Source organism: Tachypleus tridentatus, chromosome 7 (genome assembly GCF_004210375.1).
Source record: "Tachypleus tridentatus isolate NWPU-2018 chromosome 7, ASM421037v1, whole genome shotgun sequence".
Classification (NCBI taxonomy): Eukaryota; Metazoa; Arthropoda; class Merostomata; order Xiphosura; family Limulidae; genus Tachypleus; species Tachypleus tridentatus.
In genome coordinates this window covers 148,256,013-148,282,948 of record NC_134831.1, presented here as the reverse complement: position 1 = coordinate 148,282,948, position 26,936 = coordinate 148,256,013, and the positions used below count along the sequence as shown (strand labels likewise).

The window sequence follows — 26,936 nt, the reverse complement described above, 5'->3', positions numbered from 1 at the left end:
GCAGAATATATTGATTGGTGACGTCACAACCACGAACCATCGAGACTCCATAAGAGACTGTTTTTATCTGAAAGTGAATTTAAGCTTCAAATTTTCAGTATTTTGATTTTGATGTTATACGTTTGAGACTTACATGTTTATGGTGAGTTTTATCTAAATATTTTTACAATTTTGTTAATGCTCGAACAAGGTTCATAGGTCGGATACTTGTCCAATATATATTACCAGAATTACATAAGAACAGTCAATGCTGGCAAGCAGCCATAGACTAACGATGTCTATATAGCTTCAGCTTCGCTTATTGACAAGTTATATTTCACGAAGCGATTAAATCATCATATGTTAGTATGATAATATTTTAGCCAGTTATTGTTAGTTAGTCAAGTCCGTCTATAAGTAAGATCTCTAGAACGATAGAAATGAATCTTAAACATTTGAGCATTTGTTAGTTGGAGGAAAAGTTTTGTCTCTTAAATTCTTTGCAAAGATTGTGTATGAAAGTTTGCTGCTAAAACTTTATTAAAATCATATTAAAAGCTTACCTCGTTTGATTATGAATTACACGTACGAAGTTTGCTACAGGGAAACCAACGAAGCTTCATATTCAACCTATGAATAATTTGTTGTTGAATAACTTAAACATTTTTGGAAGCATTCGTTCATAGTCATAGTAGCTATTTTTATCGAAGTTACTGCATTTAGGATTACATGCCATCTACCTGAACTGAGCGGACGTAATGAATTGTACTTCATTTTCTCTTTATGTCGTATTATTTTTTTTATATGTGGATACACAAAAAAACACGTTTCATATGACGTTATATAGTCTGTGCAGTTGTAGTGAAATTCTAAGTAAAAATTACATTTTTTATATTATCATTTACGTTAAGTCGAATTTTAGTTGTAAAATCTCTCATTGTTTGTTTGTTTGTTTTGGAATTTCGCACAAAGCTACTCGAGGGCTATCTGTGCTAGCCGTCCCTAATTTAGCAGTGTAAGACTAGAGGGAAGGCAGCTAGTCATTACCACCCACCGCCAACTATTGGGCTACACTTTTACCAACGAATAGTGGGATTGACCGTCACATTATACACCCATAAATTACAGTTTATACTTCTGCGACCCTCGAATTACGAGTCACACGCCTTACGCGCTAGGCCATGCCAGGCCCTGTAAAATCTCTCATATCAGACATTTCTCTGTTGATATTAAATAAAGACACATAATTTCTAATGTTAAGTTTGATAAGGGCGTTTGAGGTTTTGTGAGGCTCGGGACTTTGTCCTCCTTTCAAGTGTAACACGAATCCAGTGTTTTAATACAACCTATGTAACTTTAAAAAAAATTCTGGTGGCGAGAATAATTAATGATGCACATAGAAAACAACAGAATATTTCTAAGTTCGTTGATGTCTTTTTAACTCAATTTCTCGATTCGTCTTTTCTGATAAATGAAGAAAATTTGCACACGAGGAAAATGCACATTATGACCACGTAATTAAACAACTATAGCTAGCATGCGGGACTATGGATCCGGAAATTCCCGATTTACATCCCGTTATCGCAAGAAATAAATAAAAATTCGCGCCTTGTACTTTAGGACCGTGGATGCGTTCTAAGAGTGATGGTCAAATCTACAGGATGTTCGGAAAGTCACTGTGCAGTTTTGTAATTAGCATTCATTCAGTCTATTTCAAGCCAGCAACTGATAGCGGTGTTTAGAAACAAAATAAGAAGGATTCAAGCCTGTATTGATGCCAACGGGGGTCACTTTCAACATTGTTTATAAATGTCATTCATATTTACCTCCTGTATTCTATATTGAAACATGTCTGTTAATAAATATATAAGTGCACAGTGACTTTCCGAACACCCTGTATTTCTTCTTTTATAGAAGTTTACTTGTTGGCGGTTGTTACGTTCCATCTCGTCTATCAATTCAAATTTAAGGACGGCTGACGCAGGGAGCTTTTTAGTTGCTTTGCGTGAAAATAAACAAATGACATGTTCACAGAAAAAATAAATTTCAGCTAGTATGTATTTGGAATCGCGAGGGAAAGCCCTTAGGGTTATGTTAAACGTATTTTCTAAAAGGTGCTTATCGTATTAAAGTTCTTTTTAATAAAAAAGAAGTGTATTTTGTATTATAACCTATATTGCATCATTCTTATTCTACTTTTAATCTTTAATTATATTTATTAAGCTATATATATATATATATATCTGAATCACAAAAAATACACAAATTTACATGCTATTTTTATTTGGTTTGGTTTGTTTAGAATTTCGCGCAAAGCTATACATAAGCTATCTGCGCTAGGCGTCCCTAATTTAGCACTGAGAAAGCAGCTAGTCATCATCACTCACCGCCAACTCTTGGGCTACTCTTTTACCAACGAATAGTTGGATCGACCGTAACATTATAACGCTCCCACGGCTGAAAGGGTGAGCATGTATGGTGTGACGGGGATTCGAACCTGCGACCCTCAGATTACGAGTCGAGTGCCTTAACCACCTGGCCATGCTGGGGCTGCTACTTTTGTAAGTAGCCAACGAAAACCCATTAATTGCTAGTTGTAGAATAATGCATTTAAAATTCGTGAGAGTCTTCTATAGATGCTAACTACGAACTCGCAAAACTAATATTATATAATATTTGCTTGTTTGCAATATGTATTGGACGTTACAGACATTGACGATCATGACCTTCCATCCACTTCAATCTCTGGTAGTCTGTAGACGGTCTATGTTGGTATTTCTGTTTTATATACAGTTACTGCTGTTATTCGTGCATTATTGAGCCTTCGTCATTCTCTGCTTTTCTGTTCTTCTTGCTTGTTATTACGAGATTCTGTTTAATTTGTCTGTTCGTAATGCGTCCTAAAAACTGAAGCTGTTTATTATTTATTACCTTAATAAGTGAACTTTATACTCTAGCTCTTTTAGCGTAGAGGAATCTCTGAACGCTTGATCTTTGTAACACTCCCTCATTTGTAAATTTTTGTTTTTCAAGATATTGCCAGCATCCTTTTAATGTGACACATTTCTACTGCTTCTAATCAGCTTGACACAGGTTTACTAATTGTTCAACTTTCGTATCCAAGAAGAAAAACTGACTGCATATAACAATTCAGTACATCTACTTTAGAGACTATAGCGAGATTTGTACTAACACTTACTTATCGATGTATAATAAACAGTTTGTTTATTCTAGCGCAAAGCTACACAACGAGCCGAGTTCGTCGCGGGAGCAGAGCATTGAATTCTAGCGTTATAAATTCTTAATCTTACTGAATTAATTACATGACAAGAGCGATTGAGATGTATTTTTAACGATCTCACTGTTTACATAATGTACTTTAGATTATTACTGTTGCATTTATCATAAAACTGTTTAACTACAAGGTGTCCAAAAATGAATATGGCATTCAACTTTATTTTTGGTATATTCATTTCTGGACACCCTGTACTATAGAAACAACAGGCAGGTACAGATACAGTGTCCCTCAGTGTATCTGTTTCAATATTAAATGAAAAATTTCTTTCCAAATTATAAACGAATATTACTCTAAAATTATCACAAACACAGTAACTCATAAGTTGCAAGCATAACATAAGGTTTTATACCAAAAACTTCGTCTTGTTTTAAGTATGATATTTTATGTTTCTTGTCTTGGGGCAACTAAATTGAAATCTAAATTGAGAGGTTACGCCTGTTAAGATGTATTCTGTGGTTAATAGTTATGTTTAAAAATATTTAAATCAATCTAAGACTTCACTTCAACCAGTCAATGTCTAGACACAAGCACACTGTGAAACTTATCGAACTAATGTTGGAAGGAACGATAACAGTTGTGTGTTTTATCAGAAATACTTCAAACAAATCCTGCAGTCTGCACAGACACTTGTAAGAAACACTAAAACATTAGATCATGTGGAGAATTTGTCAGAAAATATTCTAAGTAGTGTAAATCCTGTGGAGAAATGGGAAGAAATATGGGAACTAATCTAAGCCTGAGTACCGAAGTATGTCTGCTATTTATTTCCTTTTGCTGACGTTTTGTTAAAATATTTTATACGTTTTATAACCTTTTTATATCTCTACTGTTTGCTTAAACGCACACTTACTTCTGTGCTTTATTTCTTGAGATAACTTGCCAATGTATCCACCTTCATTATAAAAAAAGTGTATTTGGAGTTCTCTTTAGAATTTTGGAAAATTTTGTATATGTTTCTTTCTAATATCCAGTTACGTAGTACGTTTTGTTTTATAACAAAATAACTAATTGAGAAAAGGTTCATTACAAACTTTACCTTGATAAAACTAATATTCGGCGAATAAAACATTATTTGTTTGTTGTGAAGCAAAAGTTACCCAAAAGGCTATCTGTGCTCTATCAGCTAAGACGCGGGTTCGCATCCCCGTCGCGCCAAACATGCTCGCCTTTTCAGCCGTGGGGGCGTTATAATGTGACATTCAATCCTACTATTCGTTGGTAAAAGAGTAGCGCAAGAGTTGGCGGTGGGTGGTAATGACTAACTACCTTTCCTCTAGTATTACACTGCGAAATTAGGGACGACTAATGCAGATAGTTCTCGAGTAGCTTTGAGCGAAATTAAAAAAAAACAAACAAAACAAATGTCAGGTTAAATTAAACCTAAATCCACTTTATGTGTTTCTGGGCATTGAACAATGGCATCACTTAGTCGTAATAACTAGTATAAATAAAATAAATCATAATTATAGTGTAAATTTTGTTATCATTATTTCTTGCAGTTAGCTTTTTTACAAAAATCTGAGTTCTTTTAAAACGTTTTACTACTTGAAACAGAAATTACCAGCCAATTATAGATGAATATTAGATGACTGTAAAATGTAGAATACTCAATGCTTTGTAAACTGTACAATCGGTTTCTGTAGAGAGCCAAATTCTGTATTTTGTGTGAAGTGAATAATTAAAAAAATCAATACATATAATATTAAATATTATTACACACATTTAACGAATACAATAACTTTTAGTCAGAAATAAAACCTTTACAAAACAAGTAATATAAACATTTTCTAAACATAAACTGATGTATAGCTGTATTATCCATATATGCTTGTTTGAATTTTGTTTGTTACAAAATGCATACCTGACTTCAGTATTACTACAGTTGGAAATTATATATTCTTGACTGTTAGTATGTATTTTGTTTATCATAATATTGTGGTCCTGTCAAGGCAGTCACCAGAACTGGGTAACTTGAAGCATATAACTTATTTAAAAAGCAAATCAAGTTTAGTTAAAACATGTTTTGATTATCATAGATCCTCGATACGAAGTCTGTCGAACTTACCGATCTCGTAACCATTTATTCTCGTAGATTTGTAAGGTTTAAAACTAAATTTTAATATTGAAAGTCGTATTGCAGTCATACTGCCATTCATACATTATTTTACATTTACGGAATATTTTTATTACTTATTTATTTGGATAATGATGCTTCATGAATGACAGTGCTACTCATGGCCGTGTTTGAGGTGTAGCGACAAGTGTGTGTTTTATAACTGATAGTTGTAGCATTTGAAACTAGCTCGATTTCAGTGTGTGAGGTGTTGATTGGAAAAAAGGGTTGTCTTAAATAGGCGACCGATTAACGCCACATACGTTGAAACAGAGGGAATAGCACGTACGGAATAAATACTACATTTATCATATATTTTACAATGTATTATAGTAGGTAAACTGAAGGATAACGTTGTGGACGAGATAACATTTCTAACATTATTTGTTTGCAGAATTTCTCACAAAGTTACTCGAAGGCTATCTGCACCAGTCGTTTCTAATTTAGAAGTGATAGACTAAATAAAGGTCAGCTATTCAACATCACTTACAGCTAGTTCTTACGTTATTTCAATCAAAGAGTGAATCGACCTTCACAACACGGTTGAAAGTGAGTGCGGTGATGGGATTATAACCTGTGATCTACTGGTTTCGATTCCAGTACCCTAATCACTTGCCATGCCAAATTCCTTTATACCGTTTAAACCAACTTTGAAGAAAAGCGCATACGATGTTTTTACTTTTTAATCCTTTAGTTTACGATAAGTCTTCTGGCTATAAAATATTAATTTGCCTAATTTCGTATTTAGTAGCCAGTAAAATAAAACATGAAAGGTGTGGTAGCTGGGTTCGATAAAACATTTGCATAAATAAGCAAATTCGAATTTCCCCAGGTCTGAGTTTTTGCTTAAAAAAGAAAGAAAAAATCTTTTAACTTCATAAGTCTTTTCCAATATTTTGGTTATGTGCAAGTTAACGAAAACAGCTCTTTGAAAAATGTATAGTTCGAACTCTGTAAAAATGTCTCAGGTTTTTGTATATATATATATATACCAAACGTTTTTTAAGGAACTCATGAAGTTTTACATTACAAGAATATGATAAACGTCTAGGAAGGCAAGAATGCCTCTAAAACATCAAGATTCTGAAATATGTTTTAAGATCGCCAATAGTAATATTATTTTAAGTACAGCAATCTATAAATATACAATTAAAAAATCGATGATACTTTCCGCCTATAACTTTAAGTTTGTTTTAAATTTGTCATTAAAGTGCTTTATTTAATAAAACAAAATTGGAAAGCACAGAATTACTAAAACGCTTCCTTTGAACTTGGTAAAAGAAAACAACCAAACAAACGAGTTTAAAGCAGTTTTAATATTCTTTAAGTCAAACTCGATTTATATATTTTTAGAAGTATAATTTTTTTCCAGTTCTTTAAAGACTTTCAATTATAACGGACTTTTTTTCTTGTGTTGATATCAAAGCATGTTGATGTAAAAACGTTTTATATGGCGTTTGTACAGGTTACAAGTTTTGAAAGAATCTTAATTCCGGAAAACGTAGTAGTTAGCAGCTGGCAAACTGTATCGACCAGCGGAAGTAAGCTATTCCAGTACAAATTCAACATTAGCTAAAGAAAGAAATACTACAAAGAAGTACCAGTTAGTACACGTAGTTCAATCAAAATAATACCCTGAAAAATTTTGTTATAAAACGAGTTTGAAGTCCTTCAAGGAGTGTAATTCACGCTGAAATGTTTACACATGCTTAGTAAAAATAGAAGCAATCAGCAACAAGTGAAGTTATTTTCTTAACGTTTCACGTTATGACTTTACAAAAATTTCCCTATTAAACTTTTTTTGAGTTCATGAGGATCGTTCGTCTTTTGAAATAAACATAAAGCGAAACATCGATTAAATAGAGAAAAAAAAAATACACTGGTTGCTAGTTGATTCCTTTTGCATAAATAGCATAATCACTGAGATTCGAACTTTTTAAAATATTTTCTTATTAAATTTGCATAGTCCAATCAGAAGTTTGTGTGTGTGTGTTTTCTTATATCAAAGCATCATCGGGGTACCTGGTGAGCCCATCGAGGATAATCGAACCTTTGATTTTAGCGTCGTAAATCCGTAGACATACCGTTGTACTAGCGGGGGGGGCAATCAGAAGTGCGTGAACTTTGAAGGACTTATTAAAAATTGGGGGGACATGATTTATCATACTTACTTGTAAATATGTCTTTATAAGAAAAGTAAGTAACTTGGGTATTTTTATGATGCTTATCAGAGATCTAAATAATTATAAGATTAGTTTAATGGATTTAAGCGCCTTTGAAGGTGATGAGAAAACATTCGTGTGATAAATAAAAGTAATACACGTTGTTCTGTATTTAATTCCTCTAACTGACTCATCACATTAATGTCAATGAACTCTGTAAACACATTAGATTAAGTTAGTGAACCACAGTTTTCTAAAAGCAAACATGTTTGTGGTAGTGTAGTAATCAAGGATGAAGGTTAGCAACCTTAGGTTTGATTAAACGAAGCACGTGATAGTGACAGTGATCACCTTCTAGAAGAGGAATATCTCTGGAACTAAGAAAACAATAAAATCTTACAAAAACTTATACTATATAACGTTAATAACTTTTAACTTGTTAACATAGTGATATTAACCTTAACGATACCTGACAATTTCAAATTCGTTGAAAGTCACCTCCTGACCTAAACGAGTTCCGAAACTATCGCATGATGAATATTTTATCATAAAGTTTTGTCGCAAAAAAGAGTTTGAAAATGTTATTTTCATTTTCACCGAGATGCGCAAAAAGTCGTTATGTCACCTGAGCCTCTCAAACGTACGTTTGTGAAAGAAATTAAATGCACTGTTCCACGGTCTGCTTATAACTTAACAGTCATGTCAAAATGTTAATGTATATTCAAAGAAAATATACCGATCTCAAGGTGAAGAAATATAATAATTTTTGTCTAAGATAACAACAAACTGTACACTTTTTATTTAGAAGTCCGGCATGGTCAGGTGGTTAGGGGTGCTCGACTCGTAATCTCAGGGTCTCGGGTTCAGTTACCGTCACATCAAACATGTTCGCTCTTTCAACCCTGGGCGTTATATATTACGGTCAATCCCACTACTAGTTGGTAAAGAGTAACACAAGATTTGGCGGTGGGCGGAGATGACGAATTGTCTTCTCTAAGTTTTACACTGCAAAATTAGGGACGTCTAGCAGTAATAACTCTCGTGTAACTTTGCTTAGTTTATATAGAACACAATGAAATACTCCAGTCACGTCAAAGAAATAAACTTCCATTTTAAAATTTAAAGGTACTAAGTGATTTTAACCCTTTTAATGTGGGATACAAAGTACGTTCATGTAACGACTAACGACTAATGGATACTTATTAAGAGGTTTATTTGTTTTTTGAATTTCGCATAAAGCTACACGATGGCTACCTGGGCTAACCATCCCTAATTCATCAGTGCAAGACTAGAGGGGAGGCATCTAGTCATCACCACCCACAGCTAACTCTAAGGTTACTCTTGTAATAAGGAATAGTGGGATTGACCGTCACATTATAACGCCTCCACGGCTGAAAGGGCGAGCATGTTGGTGTAATGGAGATTCGAAACCCTGACCCTCGGACTATGAGTCGAGTGCCTTAACCGCCTGGCCATGCCGGGCCTACTCATAAAGGAATACAAGTTTTTCTTTAAAATATTCTATGATGGTTATTAAAGTTTATTTAAAGTTTTTACAGAAACTAGACGTTTAGTTTAATATGTATTCTGAAATAAAGTTCATTGTTTCTTTAACTGAATATTGCTATTATTATCTTACGTAGGGCTTAGAATGTTTACGAGCTGTTTTGAAAATTTTATTTTGAAACAAACTAGCTTTTAATTTTTAATATTTACTATTTAATTATTTAAGCTGATTATTAAGTATAGTTTATTGAGAATTATTGTTAATAAGAAAGTTCTTGCCGCGTCTTAGTACGTCGCTGACTGTGGTTCAGTTATATGTGTTTTTGCCATAAACTCTCTGAAGTTCGTGTTTATTACATAAGCTTTATGTCAGTAGTTGTAGTGAAAAAAAAAGCTACAAAATACAAATATTTGTCATTGGATCTAAGAGTCTTTACAATTTGCTTTAATTTCGTGTATTTATTTTATAGTTGCTCCAGTATATCAACAAAATGAAAGGCGTTTTCCTTTTGATGTGCTTACATTTGGTACGAGGACTTTCATTGGATGATATCCATGCTTATCAAAATTATCCTGAGAGGAGGGGAGAGTTATTGGATGCTGTGGATTATGACCAATATGCAGTTCCTTATCCTTTCAGCTTGGTGCACCAGTCAGTACCTGAAACAGAGAGAACAAAAGAGTACAGAACATTCCGTGACCTGAAAAAAACCCAAGCATATGCCCCTTCTGAGGATGTAGCTCCCTCTGAAGGACTCTTCGCTGCTGGAATCTCAAATAAACTGCTCCGTACACTTCAGGAAATCGAACGCCAGGTGACGCAGAAAGAAGCAGTTAGTCGACATCAGGACCACTCAACGGCCCCATACAGTCAATTAATAAGACTTCAACGTTTTCCATTATCAGATGAAGTTGCCAAGTCTTTTTTAGATAGAAATCATTATGACCAAGAAAGCAATTACAAACGTGCAGTTTACTCATTGGGACTTCGACCACCACCCATAGAGCCCTCTTTTTGGACAAAAGAGAGATTTAACTTTGTACCAGCTTTCAGTAACACCTATATGGGCAATAGAGAATGGGCAGACGAAGACGAGCCTGGTCGAGTGTTTAGCGAAAGACATAGGACTCCTGCATGGAAGACGAATGGTTGGTATCTATGCATATTGTGGAGTACTTGAACATTATACTTAATTCAAAAAGACACGTATAAAAATAATATTTTAAAATTTTATATTTCTCTAAATTTGATGTGTTTAACATTGTATGAAAATTACGAATGTTTTACAAGTTATAAAACGGTTAAAGTTATCATATATGTATTTGTATGAAATTGTAATAGCAAGAATTATATTTATACAGGTTCTCTCTAGCCTATCATTTTAAAATTAGGAACGGCTAATATAAATTCTCCTCGTGTAGCTTTGCGCAAAATTCAACAAACAAACAGATGTATACAGGTATATAAAATTCGGTAAAATGATTCAGATTTTATTAAGAGAAAGACATTCAAACATGTGCGATAAATTCAACATTCAACTTATTTGGTATGAGACTTACCGTTATCTAAGTTCTAAGCTTTCAGTTAAGCACCATTGACGTCTGCCTTGACAGGACCACGATATCATGACAAACAAAATGAATATCAACGGTCAGAAATATATAACTTTCAACTGCAGTAACACTGAAGTCAGATATGCATTTTACAGTGTAACGTTATATTTGAATGTTGAAAGTCATGTAGAGACAACCCATGTATAGCTGTTTAATGACTATATTCTTGTTTGCAATAGTTTTGGCACTGTCATCCCTACATCATTTACATTTACATTTTTCTCCTGACTAGAAATTAGTATATTCTACAAATGTGTGTAATGAAATTTAATATTTTATGTACTAATTTTTTTTACTCCTTTACTTCATATATAATATAAGGGTTGGCTTCTTGATAATGAGAAACTCACTTTAAGTAAAAATGTATCTCAGACCGGCTGGTATGGGTGTTAACATTTTTATTGAGAAGAAAAGAACAACGTTTCGACCTTCCTAGATCATCTTCAGGTTAAGAAAGAGAGAAGTTTTAATGTGACCACTGACGGACACATGTTTTAGGGACGAGAGTATAAACGGGTACTGGATTGTAGGGGGCATTGCAGGTAAATGTTAGGTTATTAATTACTATGGGTATAAAGGTGTTATTTTATTTTGGTTTAAACTTAGTAACCGTTGATGAACTCATTCAAACTCTCTCTTTCTTAACCTGAAGCTGACCTAGGAAGGTCGAAACGTTGTTCTCTCTTTATCAATAAAATTAAAACTATATGATTTTCTTTTTTCAAATCCACGTTGAACCACAACCTTTCTTTCTGATTTTGCTCCTGTTTCTTATAGATTAGATCACTACGTTTCATACCCATAGGGTTTCTTAGAAAGGTGGCCACTTACTCTAATAACTTTCTAGGGACGGGACGAGCAAGTTTAGTCAACGAATAAAATAATGTGTATATGTCATACGTATCTACACTCTACCTGTGTTATAACACAAAGTTTTTGCTTAGCTTCTTTGTATGTTTCAATATTTCTTCTATAGCTTGCCAAATTTCTAAAAACATTCTACAACATGTATGGATCAAAAACTTTTATAAAAAGAAAAATTAAACCGTATTATAATTCTCGCATCAAATAACTCATCGATGTTTACTGAGGCTGTTTCGTTATTTTAATTTGATATTTGAAACAAAAAAGAGAATCAAATATTGATCTAGTGTTAAAACTGAAACTATCCAAACATTCTTAATTTTTTTGGCAGTTTCCCATAGGTGCTGAAAACAATTGCTTTATAAACTAACAAAACATTTGTTTTTAGCAGTTTTTTTTATAAGATATTATTCTATTGTGTAAAATAACTATATTTCTTTAGAGCTTTTCAAAGGTGAAGACACTGAATTTGCTGACTTTTCCCCCTTTTCAACATCAGAGAAGTCACAACAAAAGTTTCAAGAAAACAGAAAATTTCCAAGTTTAAAGCAAACTGTAATAGAACCAAATGATATTCGTGAGTTTTTGCAAGCACTACGCATGACCAAAATGAAAAGTATGAATAATCCTATAAGTAAAATCATGTTATCAACGGATAAGGAAAAGGACGACAGTGAAGATGTTTTGAAGTATTTGACTTCTGAAAGTCAACGGCGCAACATGGGGAACGAACCATTGGCAAATCGTTTTGAAAATTCTGTTGACAAAGGTCAAGATGCTAACATAAACGAAGAGACTATTTCCAGTCTTGGTCTCGAAGAGTTGCCACAATTCTTTGAAAAAACAAAACATATAACTTTGAATAAAAGGGACTATAAATTAGTCACCGATGGTCGATCAGCAACAATGAGTGAACTCAAAAATATATTCAAAGATGACGGGGATAAAAGAGCTTTTAGAAAAAGACGCATTGAATTCCAAGGTGAAAAGTCTTCTGGAGTAAAAAGTGGGAAAAACGAAACAAATGGGCTACCAGTTCGTAATAAAGAAGGCATAAAAAATGATTTTTCTGAAATGACAACAGAAGTATCGGTTACAGAACAGAAAAAAGCTAAAGATCCAGATAGGAAAGAAAATTTTGAAAAATGGTTGAGAAAGGAGTATATTAAGAACATGGCCAAAGCACTAAACACTTTAAGAAAAAAGAGAAGTAATAATTGGACTTCAACGTTATCCAAAGACATCGAAGATTTCCTTCAGCGTATTGGGAATGAAGAAAATGGTATAAGCAAAACATACAAGAAACAAGTGAAGACAAATTTAGACAAGAATGAGAACAAAGCAGATGGCAAAACATCAAGACAAGAAGGCATAATTATAAAAGATGAAAATGAAAATGAAGGCAGTCTATCTGCTCATAAATTACAGTTTGAACAAGCAGCCCACAAAATAAAGGAAATCGAAAACAGTATGTTAAGTGAAGCAATGAAAATTATGAAAAATGGCGCCACTGAGGGCTTTCACTTAGATGCCGAAAAAGTATCTCATAGGCTAGAGGCTGCAATGGAATTGGATAACCTTGGAAAAGCGTTGGCTCATTTACATATGGCTTTAGATGAAATTGAACAAGAAGATAAAGAAAGTGCAAAAACTTCTTCTGAAGATGAGGATGAGTCCACAGAGAGAACAGCACCTGATTGGTCTTCTTTTATGGAAAAGAAAACAGGTTAGAATCATAAACTTGATGAAAATGAGGTTGGTAAAAAAAATCAAACATAAGGTGTTTCTTAAAGGATTATTTTCAAAAAGTAAACCGTTTTATATTTGAGCACAAAAGTTTAAATGTGCCAAGAAATAATGTTTAAAGGAATACTCGTTTAAATAAAAAAAATAAAATGTGTATTTTGTTATTTATTCTCTTTTTCTCTGAATAGCTAACCTTAAGCCAAAACTTAAATTACCAGGTTACTTTGTGCTGTAAGAAATTACTTGTTGCTCAGTAAACTTAATTATGACAGTGTTTGATTTCAATTTTAGATACGATACTTGAAATGATTACGCTTTTGATCACGGACATTATTATTTCGTTAAGAAGAGATATTATGCAGAACGCTAGAAATTGATACGGGGAAGATTTACTAAAATACTGTATGTAAGAACCCTCATAAAGTAATAGTTAGATACACTTAAAATTCTGCTAGCGAAGAGTGATTATAATAAGATTTACCTAATTCATTAGAATTAGGCTTAGTGTATTTTTTAAAAAAAGATTCTACATTCTTTATTCGGTCCCTTGGAGCTTTTGCAAGAAGAATTATATACAAAAATGTAAGAAACGTAACATGATTCTGTTATGAGAAAAAATATCTCACTTTTACAAATTTTCTAAGATCTTTTACAAGATAGAAAAATTAAAAAATTCGTGAGAGGTAGGGGAAATTTATAATACATTGCCTGTCCCCATGATGACGAGAAACCCACTTGAAGTAAAAATGTATTCTCAAGACGGCTGGTATGGGTATTAAAACTTGAATTAAAATAAAGTTTTAATACCCACACTATCCGTCTTGAGAATACATTGTCTGCCCCCCCTATTGGCATAACAGTATGTCTGCAGACTTACACCGTTAGAAAACAGGTTTCGATACCCGTGGTGGGCAGAGTACAGATAATCCATTGTCTAGCTTTGTGCTTAATTTCAAAGAAACAAATAAAAACTATGTATAGCCAGTTGGAGATTAGTGGCAGTTAACGCTATTATAACTTGTGCTTATAGAAATTGGGCATGAGTTCAAGTTAACAAGAACATATATATTTTTTCTTTATTTGGATGTACAACTTAATGGTGAAGATCTAGAAATTATGTTTCAATCAACTAATGTACATCTTTTTAAGGGTATCTTAACATTGTCTCTACTTTTTCACAAAGGTTCTTTTCATTCAAAATATCTGTCAACTAATTGCTACTTAATATAAATATGAAGTTCACTCTATAATTAGATTCATCCCTTAATACTGAGTTAGACTAAGTTTGGAGAGTTCTAATTCCTTTCATTAACCTCAGACAAAGGCAGACCGAAAATCAAAACAAAGATTCTTGCAGTGGGATCTGTGTGGTATATATATAGTGTTTTGGTTGTCTTTAACTCAGCATAGAGAACATGCAGAGGTTGAGTAATTGTACGAAAACGATTTTAGAGTCTCATCACGTCGTTACAGAGCATGTTGCCATGTCTGGTTATACTCTATCTGATGCAAATGCATCTTCACAATAGTCCTGCAGAGTAGTTTAAGTCATTCATGTCCAAAGCACTTCTCTTTGAATACTTTATATAATTCATTGAATGTACGGGAACATACAGGTTAAGTCGTTAGACATACCGGCTATGGAATCCTGTGTGATTGGCTGTTGAAATGAGTATTGTGAGGCCATTGTATTCTTATTCTAAGTGGATTATGGAAAGCTCACCAAGAAGAGTGGTGTACTTTGGGCATGACAGCCTAAAAAACGAATATTTTTTTTACAGTTGAAACTACGCTGTTGTGTTATTGTTAAGATGATTAATAGTCAGATGAAGCAATACAGTACAAGACTTAGACTACAGTGAAATGTCAAGGTTCCAAAACTGTATTGATATAAATTACTCAACTTCTTTATTACAGATGCGTATATATAGCAACATATGTACAACCAAGCATATACCTTGAAATTGGAAATATATTGTGTCATGTACAGGTAAGAAAGTGGTGCTTTTGAAAGTACACAAATGATTACCTGCAATGACTAAGAACATGTTTAATTCACATGCCTTATTAATGGTGGGTTAGAAGGAGCGACTACGTTATGCATTGTGTGCACTTGTGTTTGTTACAGGGAACAAATGCTATTCTACTGCCCGACCCCAACTGACCCTGAAGTTGATTCTGGTAATATATGGATTTAGACGTAGTAAGAAAGTGATGGATGGATTGACAAAAGGCTAAAGAAGTGTGCAAATGAAAAGATAAGTGTGTAGAGAGTGTAAGAAGGGGTTGTTGGAATATATGTGTTTGTAAAAAAACCAAAACAAAACAGACAACGGCACGTACGAGCAAAAACATAAGATAAAAATGGAATCAGAGTCAGTAAGAAGGTGATAGGTGAATCGATACGTAAGTAAATTATGAGAAACTGCTTGAACAGAAATAAGTGAGCACATCACTGAATGTATGATGGATAAATTAGCCTTCTATAACCTGATAGTATAAGAAAGGAGATAACTAAGTTACTGAGCGGCATAACTAGATGAATGAGGTACAATTAATTGATGTGGAGGATAGGTAAGTGAATCGAATTCTGGTGAATGTTTCAATAAGCAGGTAGGTGGATGGACTGAGTGTCAGTAATAAATAGGCAGTATAGTGGTAGTAAGTTTTATAAGTATCGACAAATATTTTAATATACGAGAAAAACAACAGAAACAAGAAGTTGTCGTGCCTGTTTAAATTACACTCTTTAGAAACTCACAAAAGCTTACATGCAGCTTTTACCTTACTTACTGTGATATGTGTGTGTGTTTGTGTGTTAAATTACTAGGTGTTTTCAGCTTAAAACAGTATTATATGTATAGTCAGACTTCATATAAAATATTACCAGCCATACATTAGAGAGCTGTAAAACCAATATGTACCTAGCGGCGATTTCAGTCTTTGAGTCGGCTGGAAAATAAGAACAGAAAGTTATTCTTTCAGTCATCTATTAAGATTTGAACCGAAGAATTCGCGCCACAACTTCTCTCTTTTTTTAAACTTTTTTTTGTGTGTAATAGATGAATCTAGTGAAGTGGTTCTGAAAGAGTGGTCCAAGGGCTGGTCCAAAGTACAAGTCGTTGACGCGTAACCCAGAGCTGAGGTCATACGATAGAATAAAGCAAGTGGGGTAAGATCGGTAGATTGTCCTCGGGGGTCTTTTTTCTCGCTGAAGTGATCCTCGGAGAAAATGTTTGAGAACTGTTGTTCTAATGGCTTACAAGAAAATTAATTATAATTTGTTTTTAAATAATACAACTTAGATAACAGGATAAAAGTGCACAAATTTTAATTTTAAGTGAAATCAGTAACGCTTCCATGGTAAACAGATTGTTAGATACGTATATATTCAGGGTATATCAGAGAGGTTAAAGCGGTGGAACGTACTCATGCACAACGGTTTCTTTGTTTCAGATATTCGCACAAAACTTGCGTCAAGGGCTACCTTTGCTAATAGTTCCTAGTTTTGAGCTGATAGACTAGAGCAGTGATTCTCAACTTTTGTTAACTCAGAAACCATTTAAAGTTAAAGAAGGTCAGTTGCGCCCCAGTAAATAGCTTTAGTGCAACGGTATTACTAAATACTTACTTTACAAGTTATTTTCGAAGTTTGTTCACAACTCTTTCACACATTCGGACGATATAATTTTGAATCTCTCTTATGATGCACTCATAACCTCAGAGCGCGAAGCGGAACGATATATATATATATATTGTAGTAAAGGGACACAAACCGTAGATTTTGAAATATACAGTCCTACACACTAACTACAGGCCATGAGTGGCCATACGCAAGGAAATCAATTAATTTTATAAATAAATCAAATCCAATTAATTAATTTTCAGATTACCAATATCTTAATTCTTCTGTTAATTTATTAGGGAACGTTGTGCTGTAATGGTTTACTGCATAACAAGTCGCATTTACTGGAACTGGGATGCATATGAAATAAATTAAGTGCGATAACTATAAAAAAAGCTCAAAACATTTTTCAAACGTACTAAAAAAGGTACATTCTGCAACAGAAAGAAACAAGACATGCCCTAAAACTAAAGTTTTATAAAACAACTTATTCCTGGGATTCTAAGTTGAAACTAAGTAAAAGTGTTCAACACATCGTTTCTGCAATAGTGACGTTAATAAAAAGTCTTGAAGTAGGAAGTAGGACCTATTATCAAACATATGTATAAATCATAAGAACATCTTAATTCACCATCTTTTCGGACTTTAGAACCAAAAAGTGGAGACCACCATGAAGAATCCAAAGCGTCCCAGATACAACCTGCTTTTGATATGAACTCTAAAATAATAAGCAGCCTTGACCGTTATAACACCAAACAGTCAAATCAAGCCGATACTACTATTTCTTGTTCTAAGATTTTTTTGCAAACGTTTTGACAGCTGCTTAATTCTTTATAATACTTGAATATGAAGATAAATGCATAGGTTTTCTTATTTTAAGTTACTAACGTTTTTGTCATAATACAGTACTTGTATAGACCTGGGTTCCTTTCACATGACTGTCGGTATCCACTTCGTATATAAATCTGAGTTCCTTTCACATGACTGGCAGTATCCACTACTTGTGTAGACCTGGGTTGTTTTCACATAACTGGTATTATGCACTACTTGTATAGACCTGAGTTCTTTTCACATGACTGGTAGTTCTTATTTAGTTCCTTTTTTGTTGGAATTTAAAAAGATGAATTTTGTAACACACGTGCTAACATAATTTCTCGCGTCTATCATTATCAATTTTTAAGACCTACCAGTTTTGTAAGTTTATGTCTTCTCAGTATTGTAAGTTTAACCAAAGTATATAGATTTTAAATGAGTCATATTTCTTACATGATTATATTTAGTGTTTGACAATTTCTTATTTGTTTGTTTGTTGCTAGGCGCAAAGCAAAACAATGGGTTATTTGTGTTCTGCCCATAGCTAGTAACGAAAGCCGATTATCAGTGTTATAAGTTCTCAGACCTTCTGCTGTGTCACTGGTATTAAATCTAACTCCTGTCTCAGAAGAAAGTAACAACATAGGCTGTTTATATTCTGCCCATCGCGATAATCAAATCTAGAATTTTAGTTTTGTAAATCCGGAAACATGCAGCTGGCCTACCGGAAGAGATAATTTTATATATAGAATAAAAGTCAAAAATAAAATGAAGGAATTATGTTTCAAAAGCTAATATTTGAAAAATTTTATGCAGTGGTACGTTCAGTTGTCTGACTGTTATGTAATACGTGTATACGATTACATTATTTTATTTCATAATCTGTTTTCAGAAGACAGTTGTCCACCTTTGAAACTGTTGACCAGTAACTGTTCAACAATAAGTGACTATTTACCTGATGAATCGTTTCGTCAGATGTTAAGTCAGGCTTGTAACTGGCATAACGTCTGCTACACATGCGTAAGTAACATTTTAACAGGTATCTTACTTTATAACAGCTGCTGTAGCAATAATATTATTGAACACTAGTCGGCACATCTCTCGTGTTCATTATTATATCATTGTTGAGTAGTAAAATAAGTTAGGAGGGTCCGTGATGAAAGTTATACTATTGTACAATAACTGTTACCACACAAATATAACGACAAAAAATCGGAACTGTCACAAAACTATTTAGTTATTCTTTTACCTGGGTAATTGTTCAATAACTCGTGCAGGAGTTTGACATTTCATATGTTTTGTGAGAACCTGCTTTATGTTAGAACATCATTATATCAGGTTTGAACTTTTAGTGTTAATTGATTTACTGGGCATTATGAGCAATCAGTCATGCGCGTTCTAAAAATATAAAACGTTAGAGTTTCATACTTTAAATGAAGATGAAGTTTAAATTCTATACATGCTTGATATAAAAGGCTCAAAGCCACAATATAATAAAAAAGTTTATATTTTTTGTTATTTTTTATACTATTCAGTGGTTATGGCCACAAAGCTATTGTGGTATTTGAATTACACAGGCTTTGATGATATGTATATAATGAACGATGATATTTAGATTTGTTACGTATCATAATTACTGATTGTGGATCAGAGGCGTAGCCAACACTACAAAGTGAAGGGGCCTTTTTACAAAATATGTAGACCTTTTCTTTAACACAAGTAATTTAGTTGCTTTAAACGATAATAAAGCGTTTAATAATAAGTGATAATGATCATAAGATGTTGAACATTTTATAGTTTTCACAACACTGGGTGGTCGTCTGATACCCCCTGTCCAGGTAACACTCCTGCTGTGAATACTAGCAGTATTGACACAAATATACTTAGTAAGATTACATTAAGTTTGGTTAAAGAAGGACTTTACAATGCTCAGCTATCGTTTAAAGAAACGAATTAAGCTTAGTTCTGGATAAAAGTGTTTATTTTGCGGGTTTAAGGAATGAATCGAAGCTAAATTATTGCAATGTAAAGTAAATGTAAAGTTGTAATGAAGGCAAACTTACTTGTACATGCAGAAACATCTGAATTTGTGTTCACAGAGTGATAAGCATATGGTATTGAACAAACTTTCACATGCGTATTTTACAACTATTAAGTCGAAAGAGCGAAGAGAAATTGTATTGTTCCTTTTGTTTTAAAGAAATTACTAAAGTTTAATATTGTTTGTGTGAAACACTTTGTGAATAAAAACCAAAGTTGAACTTAAAGTCAGCAGCCACGTAATGACAACGATATTGACCCATCATTGCGTTGAAACGTTTTACTAAGCAAAAGTCAGGTAAAGTGATTTTGAATGGAAAAACCAATATGCAACAGAAACTCCTCGAATAGGCCCGGCATGGCTAGGTGGTTAGGGCGCTCGTCTTGTAATCTGAGGGTCGCGGATTTGAATCCCTGTCACATCAAACGTGCGTTATTAATGTCTCGGCCAATCCCATTATTCGTTGGTAAAAGAGTAGCCCAAGAGTTGGCGGTGGGTGATGATGACTCGATGCCTTTCCTCTAGTCTTACACTGCTAAATTAAGGACGGCTAGTTAGTTCTCGTGTAGCTTTGCGCGAAATTCAAAAAGCAAACAAACAAATTCCCCAGATAAAGGCCTTTCTTACAATATAAGATTTGTAAAGTTTGATGGAAATACCTGCGAGAAAAGTTCCAGACAGATAAACCAAGTGTGTTATTTATATAGATGTATTTAACGCATTTCAATAAAACCTATTTCCCCTGTATTAAGAAGGAAAAAATGTAAGAGTATATTATTTATATAGATTAATTGTTGTAATTTTGCTACATTTTTGAAGAGAAATACACATAAGAATAAACACAGATAAAATTCTAACGCCTTTGACAGATAAACTTCTCTTCGTTTTAGAGGTAAAGAAAAGTGATCCAGCTACCAAAAATAGTAGGATTTTATGTGTTTGATTTATCAAACATTTTTATCTTAATCTTTTTTACTTTATAGAAAGTTTCTCTGTTATGGTTAATTAACGTTTTTCTTAGTAAACCAACTGTGTGCGTGAGAGTTTTTCATATGTTCTGTGACACTTGAAGACATCTTTTATGTTAATAAAACAACTATGTGTCGCAAGGGTTTTTTTGCACTTTGTAACATTTGAAAATAACCTCTTTTCTGAGTAAGTTATTTTTATTGTAAGGTTATTTAGTTCTGTGTCATCTGAAGACAACATTTTCTGTTAAAAAACGATTATTTGTCGTAAAGTTTTTATTACGTTTCATGAAATGTATACACTTTACAAAAACACGCTTCATTCTGATGCCCTAACATTGGAAAAAAAAATCATTAGACCAGTGACTTACTAAGATGCAATATTTATTTTTTTTTGGATAGTACTTCTTGTAGAGTCACCTTTGAAACATAATTTGTAAATTATTAAATATTGTGCGTAGAATATTATTATAAAGATTTAATAAAATTTAATTCATTACTATGTTCTTAGCTGATCATGGTAAATAATTTATTATAATCAGTATTATTTCTGAAATTTAAAAAGACATTTTCCTTGCTTTAACCTGAAAGGGTTTGATAAAAATATATATATGACCAAATAATGAATTTTCAAGCCATCAGCCTCTAAGTTTGGACTAAAATAGAGTATTGATAAATTCTAATTAACGTTAACACTGGAAAGAATTTCCAAAACGTTGGTAGCTATGAAACTACTAATACTCAATGCAGCATTAATTAGTGAATATTATGAAATTTAAAGTTCTACACATGTTAGAACTAGTTTATCGGACATTTTTCGATTATAACCTTGGGTAATATTTTCCTTTAGAAGTAACTTCTGTAAAAATATATAAAAGATCTTTGTAAAAACTGTTTTGAGAAAATATAAACTTTTCATAGTGATTTGTTTAGATTGTATTTAGATTTTTTATGTTTTATTGATAAACTCCTTAAAACATTATAAACTGAAGTGTAACGTCCGTTTTTTTTAACTTTTTTTGACAGGGTAAAACTTTTGGCTTAACTTCAGAAGAATGTGATGAGGGATTTCTAGAAGAGGGTACCACCTTATGCCAAGGTGATCGGCCTTGTGAAACAATTACTCGCCTTATTCTTCAGCCTCTGCAGGAGTCGAAAATATTCTTCAGACACAACGTTCCACAGATGTGTTATTTAGATAACTGCGTTGAAGAATTTTTGAGAGAGCGCTAGTTGTCTAATATTTTCGTGCACAAAAACAAATTGAAAACAACCAGATATTATCCACTATATTATTGTTGGCTTAGACGCAGAAACGTCCGTAAAATCTCCATCCCTACATAATTTGTTCTGTTTACTGCTAACATTTTGCTATCCAAACCCACAGTAATGCCAAAGTGTACACTACCATAATTTATTTAATAAAAGTATTTGATGGATTAAGTCTTTGGGATGCTTTTAAAGTAAGACTACTAATTTTGTCATTCTATAAAGTTATGAAGTCTCTTCTTGAATGAAAAGAACAATATGTTTGTGATGTATGTTATTTTCTGTTATTGTGTAGACTTTTGTTTTACATCTTTGCCTTGTTTAATTGTTCAGGGTGAAATAAATCCTTATCATCAAAATATGCTTGAATTATGGGCGTACTATCTATATATATATAGGCGTGGGACGCTGATGCAATAGAAAAATATTATAACTATCACGATATGTGTTGTTTTCAATACTGCTTACTGTGATTCGTTTCATATTTATTAGGATGTGAGCTTATTTAGATTGACATACATTGAAACACATACAGAGAATTGTAGAAAATAAAAATAAAGTATCATTCAGAGCTTAGACCCTTCTTTTCTCTTCTAAACGCTCCTAGTGGCATAGCGGTATGTCTGCGGACGTACAACGCTAGAAAGTGGATTTCGATACCCGTGATGGGCAGAGCACACATAGCTCATTGTGTAGCTTTGTGCCTAACTTCAAAACAAACAAATACTATTCGAAAGACCTGAAATGAGAGATATTCATGGATGACAAACGTTTCATTGTAAAGGCTTATATTTCAAAATTAATTAAGGAAAGCCATTTTTATTAATGTTTTGTGAGATATTGAGATTTCAAGTGGATTTTTTTTAAGTGTGGATGTACTGATTTGCAGACTCATCAAGAAATAAAATTAGACTACTTCTTGTAGATATTCAAAAACAGCACCTTGTTAAAAAACTGATGGAATGATGAGTTTCTGTGATGATTGTATCACTTGACAACATCTGGGTTCATAAGGTAACACTAATAAAGAAAAACAAAGAAATATTTATTTTTTTATTCAATTTCACGCAAAGCTGCTCGAGGGCTATCTGCGCTAGTCGTTCCAAGTTTTGAAGTGATAGACTAGAGAGAAACCAACTACTTAACATCGCTCACCGCCAACTCGTGAGCTACTCTAATCGAATAGTGAGATTGACCATAATTCTTATTACAAATCTACCTCTCTAAAGTTTAGAGCTTGTGTTTACTCTTATTATTGTGTGTGTGTGTGATGGGAACCATTGGGTATAAGAGGAAGTGAAAAATTAGACCGTACCAGCAAGTGCCAATAGATTAATTCAAGTCCAGGCAATACTCAAATAAACGAACTTTCTGGGCGAGCATTTCATTTTATCAAGTAGAAAATCAAAAGTTAAAAAAAAAATATATATATATAAAAACTACAGAGAATGACCCATAAATAGGTTAGTTCCACCTATTTATGTATCTATTCCACAAAGCAGACATTTTTAAACTGATGGGATAAAATTCCAAAATACAAGACATGTTTTATGCAATTATCGCATATGTTACTCTCTTTTTTAGTATATAAATATCTTTAACAAAGTGGTAGCTTTAAATTTTGCTACTTTAGTTCTGGTAGTTTGTGAAATTACCATTAGCTGATACTTTTTATAGCAAGAGGGTGTTATCTACTCTTTAATGGAGTAGTTGTAATGTATCCAAAGTCCCATTAAATGGGAGGTTATTTTATGGCTAACATATCGAGTAGACACAGTTAAAATCCACTGTATGACTGGTATAAAAAGAAGTCGAAATGAGAACAGCTTTCAAGAAGATGATTAGTTTGCAAGGGACTGTTTGCAATGTTCTTGATCATTTGTTGTATTTATCAACTATGTTCAGTAATGCAGCATTTTGCTTTAACTTTGGCTTCCTTTCAAATTTACGTTAGTTGTAATTGCATTCCATTCATCAACAGTTTTTTTTATGTTCGGTGAAAGGTGAGGTTGTAGAAGATAAATAGTTACCACTTAATTGTATTTGTTAAATTTGTATTTTTTTTGTTCTCTCTCATCTACCTTTTCTCACCGCACAATTTTACCTATCCAATTCTCAAACCTCTCGCGATGAAGAATTTTGTTTAACTATATTAAATATTCCATAGTACAACAGATATATACTTAGGCAGTAAATATTAGCGATAATTTGTGACTAATATGATTTATATCGTGATTAATATAATTAATATAATAGATCAATTACTGTTTATGAGTCACTACGAGTGATTTTTCATTGAATTGCTAAAATAGTAGAATCAGAAAAATAAATGGACTACTTTTGTTTATAGGTTTGAATAATCAACCATTAATAAAGGAAGATGATCCTTTGATATATGGATTTGAATAGAATCAACTAACATCTAAGTTACTTTCATTATTTGTCAGCTTGAACAGAATTAACAAATACTAATATTTTTGCCACTTGCAGTCAACGTTTGTGTACTTTGCACTACGAAAATAACACCACCAACACAGCTAATGTTTCTGGCGTGATACATTATAAAATCAAAGTAATTACAAAGATATAAATAAGCACACTTTGTCAAAATAACGCGTATTAAAATGCTTTGCAAATGTTCTGTTTCAGACAAACATGAGCTCATTTTATTCCATTCAAGAACCTAACATGAGGATTTGTAGCGATTAAGTACGATGAAGGTATAATCTACTGTTTATCAAAGAGTGTCATTTTCAGATGAGAGTATGCGTAATATACGTAGTTGTTTTATCAAATAATATGGTTCGTTGCCGGTGGGCCCGGTATGGCCAGGTGGGTTAAGGCGTTCGACTCGTAATCTGAGAGTCGCGGGTTCAAAATCCCGTCACACCAAACATGCTCCCCATTTCAGCCTATGGGCGTTATAAAATGTGACGGTCAATCACACTATTCGTCGGTAAAAGAGTGGCCCAAGAGTTGAAGGTGAGGGTGGTGATGACTAGCTGCTTTCCCTCTATTCTTACACTGCTAAATTAGGGACGGCTAACGCAGATAGCCCTCGTGTAGCTTAGCACGAAATACAAAAAACAAACAAATCGTTGCTGGTGTCGCTACAGGATAGACACATTTAGTGCGGGTGGTTTCAAACATATTTCAACCCATCGAAAAAGCTTGTGATGAACCACGAGTATTTAGCAGCTACCAAAGCTAAGTGTAATTTAATACTAAACGATTACATATAACTAGAAAGCGATTAAATATCATAGAACGGTTCGTGAAATGGAAAATATGTTCAAGATAGGTTTATCGGTTTTCTTTGTATATTTTAAACCTTATAAGTGTTATAGAAGACTTGATTTACAAATTATAAAATAAAATAAAACATTTTTATGTTGTTGTTTTTTACGTACAAATCTTGAAAACGGAACAGAAGCTCGAATGATTTTTCGGAGAGGTAAAATTTTTCTTTCACTTATTTCTGAATGTGTTCCAGCTTATAGCCAGTTTCATAAATTTTTTTTTTAATTGCGCACAAAGCTACACGAGGGCTATCTGCGCTAGCCATCCGTAATTTAGCAGAGTAAGACTAGAGGGAAGGCATCTAATCATCACCACCCTCCGCCAACTCTTGGGCTACTCTTTTACCAACAAATACTGGGATTGACCGTAACATTACAAAGTGATGAATTTCTGTACGGCATCTTTCTTTTGCTCTTATTTCTGAAAGTCTTGACGTTTCTTGAACTTCAATAATCCATTTGCATTGACCTGCAATGCTGTTCTACTTTATTTTTTTAGTAATAACATTCAATAATTTGTTTCAACATTTCATAGAGTTATAAAACCACGGTGTAAATGAATGATAGCAAATATAGCCGAATAAAAACTAAAATGAAAGCAGATAATAGAAAATGTTTATTGTACAACTTTAGATATGTTCTTACCTGTATAAACGCTTAGTCTCAGACAATGCTTTATTAAAATGTTCTAAACTTAGGAACTGTATTAACAGTGACATTTAAAGCTCTACTTAAATTTATTTTGATATATGTTCGTAGAAAAGGTGAATAAAAATAGACGCACAAGAAATTGTTTAAAAATACTTTTATATTCTATCAATCTTCGAGCCCCCTCTGATAGAGCAGTAAGTCTACAGATTTACAATGTTAAAACCTGGGGTTTGATTCTCCTCGGTGGGCTCAGAAAAAGCCCGATGTGTGCTATAAGAAGACACACGCACATATATCTATCTTCGAATATGTATATAATGTTATAAAACCAGTTCGAAAGGAAAAAAAAAATCTGCAGTTTAACTGTTACCTTTTATAATTCAATTACGTTGTAAACGTTTGTTCCGAGGCCTATTTTTTACACACATTGTATCCCAATAAAGATATTTTAAATGTTTTTTCTTCTTTTCACGACTGTATAAAAATACATATATATATATATGAAGTTTCTAATTTACAGTAATAATGATACAATTAAATAAACAATTGGAATGCAACATTTTACTGTACAGGATCAAAATGTGTTTATTGAAGCCATCAACGGCCCCTCACTTAGAACACTCTCTACAACATGTTTTGACGTGTTTACGTCATCTACACAAACATATGAAGTGTTTTTAAGTGGAGGCCGACGACGTCTTCGGTAAGATATCTTTTAACAGTGTTTAGTGAAACGTTATATATTGTTCATTTGATTTTAAAATTACACACATGTCGATCACATACTCAAAATTAGTTAATATATATAATAATATTCAAAGCAATAGTCCTTTTGAGAGGTCTGTTTTAGAAGTAAATGTGTTATTTTCAACACTTGCGATGTTTTATTATAGTTAACTTGCCATATATTTAAGTCTGCTGTGATTGTGTTTGTTTGTCCATATATATTTATATGGGGTGGTTTTCTAAATTCTGTGTTATTTGATTT

General features: G+C 33.1%; 1 protein-coding gene across 1 annotated transcript; it reads left to right on the top strand.

Annotated features, from left to right (window-relative positions):
- Window positions 1-22,357, top strand: LOC143256865 (uncharacterized). Its single transcript, XM_076514656.1, has 5 exons — window positions 1-142; window positions 9,529-10,207; window positions 11,979-13,262; window positions 18,613-18,740; window positions 21,756-22,357. Exons 1-5 carry the CDS (start codon window positions 134-136, stop codon window positions 21,960-21,962), a joined length of 2,307 nt encoding a protein of 768 aa, XP_076370771.1. The 5' UTR covers window positions 1-133; the 3' UTR covers window positions 21,963-22,357.
- The last annotated feature ends 4,579 nt before the right edge of the window (window positions 22,358-26,936 follow it).

Excerpts from the sequence above, each read along its gene's own strand:
- LOC143256865 (XM_076514656.1), top strand. Across the intron at positions 13,263-18,612 it reads TTTTATGGAAAAGAAAACAG|AAGACAGTTGTCCACCTTTG; the intron begins GTTAGAATCATA and ends ATCTGTTTTCAG. Across the intron at positions 18,741-21,755 it reads ATAACGTCTGCTACACATGC|GGTAAAACTTTTGGCTTAAC; the intron begins GTAAGTAACATT and ends TTTTTTTGACAG.